At 58.4% G+C, this 2726-nt stretch overlaps 1 protein-coding gene across 1 annotated transcript in view; it reads left to right on the top strand.

Annotated features, from left to right (window-relative positions):
- The window catches only part of DMRTA2 (DMRT like family A2), a 5832-nt gene extending 5021 nt beyond the window's left edge, over positions 1-811 (top strand). Inside the window, 1 exon segment of the mRNA XM_027771338.1 lies at positions 331-811. Coding sequence (XP_027627139.1) covers positions 331-811 — 481 coding nt within the window.
- The last annotated feature ends 1915 nt before the right edge of the window (positions 812-2726 follow it).

Consider the following 2726-nt stretch of genomic DNA (forward strand, 5'->3'; position numbering starts at 1 on the left):
GGGGCACTGGCGGCGAAGCAGGGGTCGGTCTCGGGCTCCCGTCTACACTGCGTGCCCTAAGGCTCCCCGGTTCCTGCCGGTGCTCAGGTCAGACCCGAGGGGGCGGCCTGCGGCCCTCGGTACTCCTCAGGAATATCGAGCCTGAGCCTCGCGGATTTCGGGATCAGTGTTTGCGCGTCCTCACAGCAGACCCGCGAGAACCCAGTGAATTGCTGACTACTGGCCCCATTTTACAGAGGACACAGAGGGGCCTGAGTGACGTCCAGGGACTTGTCCGACGCCCTGCCACCCATCTCACTTCCTCCCTCTCCTCTCGTCTCCCCGCCCCAGAGCGCCTTCTCCTTCTCCTCCCCTGAAGCGGTCTCTGCTGGTGGAAGGTCAGGGTCTAAGGAAACCGCTCCCTCCTACATCTGCGACCCAGACGGGAGAAGGGACTGGCCCGGGTGCCCAGAGAGCCCTCGCTCTCAGCTTCGGGCTTCCAGCCCCTTCGGCGGAGCTCAGGCACGACCGAATGGTGGGAGCTGGGTGGGGGCGAGGGGGCGGGTTCCTGGCCCTGCTCCTCCCTGGCCGGGGGCCCTCCTGGTCCAAGGCTCACGCGGAAGCCCGGCGCCCTCGGTCACTTGGTGCCTGGCAGAGCTCTGCGCAGAGACGTGACTGGCCCAGGGTCCCACATCCGGGCTCCGAGGCGCGAGGGTCAGAACCAGACTGCGGCCTGCTTGTTAGGCGGCGGTGGCGGGGCGCGGAGAGCCAGAGCCTCGGCTTCTGGGCGCTTCCAGGCAGGCGGGAGAGGGCACGGCGGGAGCTGCGCTGAGATCCGACCGGGAACCGGGTGCCCAGGTCGCTGCGGCGCTCACGCCCCAGGGAGAGGGTGTTGGCAGGGTTATCGCTACCCCCTCCAAGAAGGAGGAGAATGGGGAGTCCCCTGACATCCGACCTCCCTCTCCACGTTTACTCTCCAGTTCTCCCGAAAGCCGGCTGGAGCCCACCTTGGTCTGGGCACTGGCAGGGCTGGGAGCCGGGCGCCACCCGGCAGCTCTGACTCTTGAGGAGACAGGTTCACGGGAGTGATCATTAAAATTTACTTTCCTCTCCGCACCTCAACCGCCTAGCAGCAGCGGCGGCCCTGCTGAGTACCTACTGTGTGCCAGACCCCTCCCTAAGCCTGTTCCCGGCTAGATCGCGCTCAGCAGGTAAGAAGGAGCCAAGAGCTGGGATCCAGGCTCTGCCACTGGCTGGGATCTTCATTCCTGGATTGCTTCAATCAGCAAATATTTGCCAGTATTTACCGAGGTGTACTTACTGGGGCCAGACCCAGAGCTAGGGCCTTGGGGTACCAGAGTGCGTATGGCAGTCACCCCCTTCATCTCTGCCCTCCCCGCCTGCTAGGGGAAGGAGGATGCCTGCCAGAGCCTCAGAGGCTGGGGTCAATGAGGTCTGCCCAGCCGAGGTAGGCCAGGTGCTTAACCTCCCGGTTTCCTCCCCAATTACATGGCACTAATTACAGTGTCTGGTCACTGTGAGGATTACAGGAAATAAAAAGCTCTCAGCTTGGGGGTTGCTCACTAGGTGTTCAGTATTAGATAGTAAATCTCATCTTCTTTGCTGTGGATATTGTTGTCCCATTTAGGAGAGGAGTGAGCAGCTCAGAGGGACAACAGGGTGTGGGACTTGCAAATCCTCCCAGGTGTCAGAGGTTACAGAGCAGACAGAGAAGGGGTGGCCAAGGATGGAGAGTGTGGTTCTGAAGCTGCTGCTGGGCCATGAGGCTGCAGGAGTCCTGAAGACCTGGTAAGGGCCAGCAGCATCATAGTATCCTTGGCAAGTTGGTGAGGGTGTGAGGAGCAAGGGAGGCTGTGAGGGCAGGCTATTGAGGTTGGACTGAGGTCAGAGATCAGGCCCCAGAGACCCTTGTGTGCCAAGTAAGGGGGGAATGGGTTTCAGATGAGGGTGCTGAGAACCAGTGACAGCAGCTCCTGGTGAGATTCCTGTTTGGATTTGGTAGAATATTAGAAGGGCTGAACCCCTCTGAGGAGGAGCCATAAAAATCCAGTAGTGTCAAGAAATGACCAATGAGAGCAGGGAGAGGTGCAGTGGCTTCAGGCACTGCTTAAAACCAGACTCTCCCTGTTGATCCAGGGACTCCTGGCTGCTTCCCCACGGGTCAGGCTGAGGGTCTTACTTAGAGATATGGATCCCTGGAACAGAGACAAGATTGGAGGGTGAGCAAAAACTTTCAGTGTTCACCATATAGAGTTTTAGGGACCTATAGGGGACCAAATGGCAGAAAGAGTCAGTGTGTGGATGGCAACACAGCCTTGGGAGAGATGAGGTGGCCCAGCACTTTAGGACACAGGACTCGCATGGTAGAGGCCATGGGCTTGGGAGGGGTTCTGCCTATTACCATTTCTGTTCATGCCAAGAGGACTAGCCTCTTAAGATCATTCTTTCAAATTTTTTGCACCCCATAAATGTCATTTCCTGAGGCAGGACATAGGGCAGCTTGTCCCTGGATTTATAAGTGCAGCTTATATTTCAGGGCTCCCCCTGTACAAATCCCTTTTGGCCAGTCGCCACCCTCCACTCTCTGTAGCTCTGGCTTTAGCATCTTCCTCCCCTCTGCCTTTAGTCCACCTCTGTCTCCCACCCTGCACTCTAGCTACCTGAGCTCCTCAGACTGACTGAACAGACCAGAGACTTCTCTGCTTCTTTGCTCATGCAGGTCTCTT

Source organism: Tupaia chinensis, unplaced genomic scaffold, assembly GCF_000334495.1.
Source record: "Tupaia chinensis unplaced genomic scaffold, TupChi_1.0 Scaffold000207_1, whole genome shotgun sequence".
Classification (NCBI taxonomy): Eukaryota; Metazoa; Chordata; class Mammalia; order Scandentia; family Tupaiidae; genus Tupaia; species Tupaia belangeri.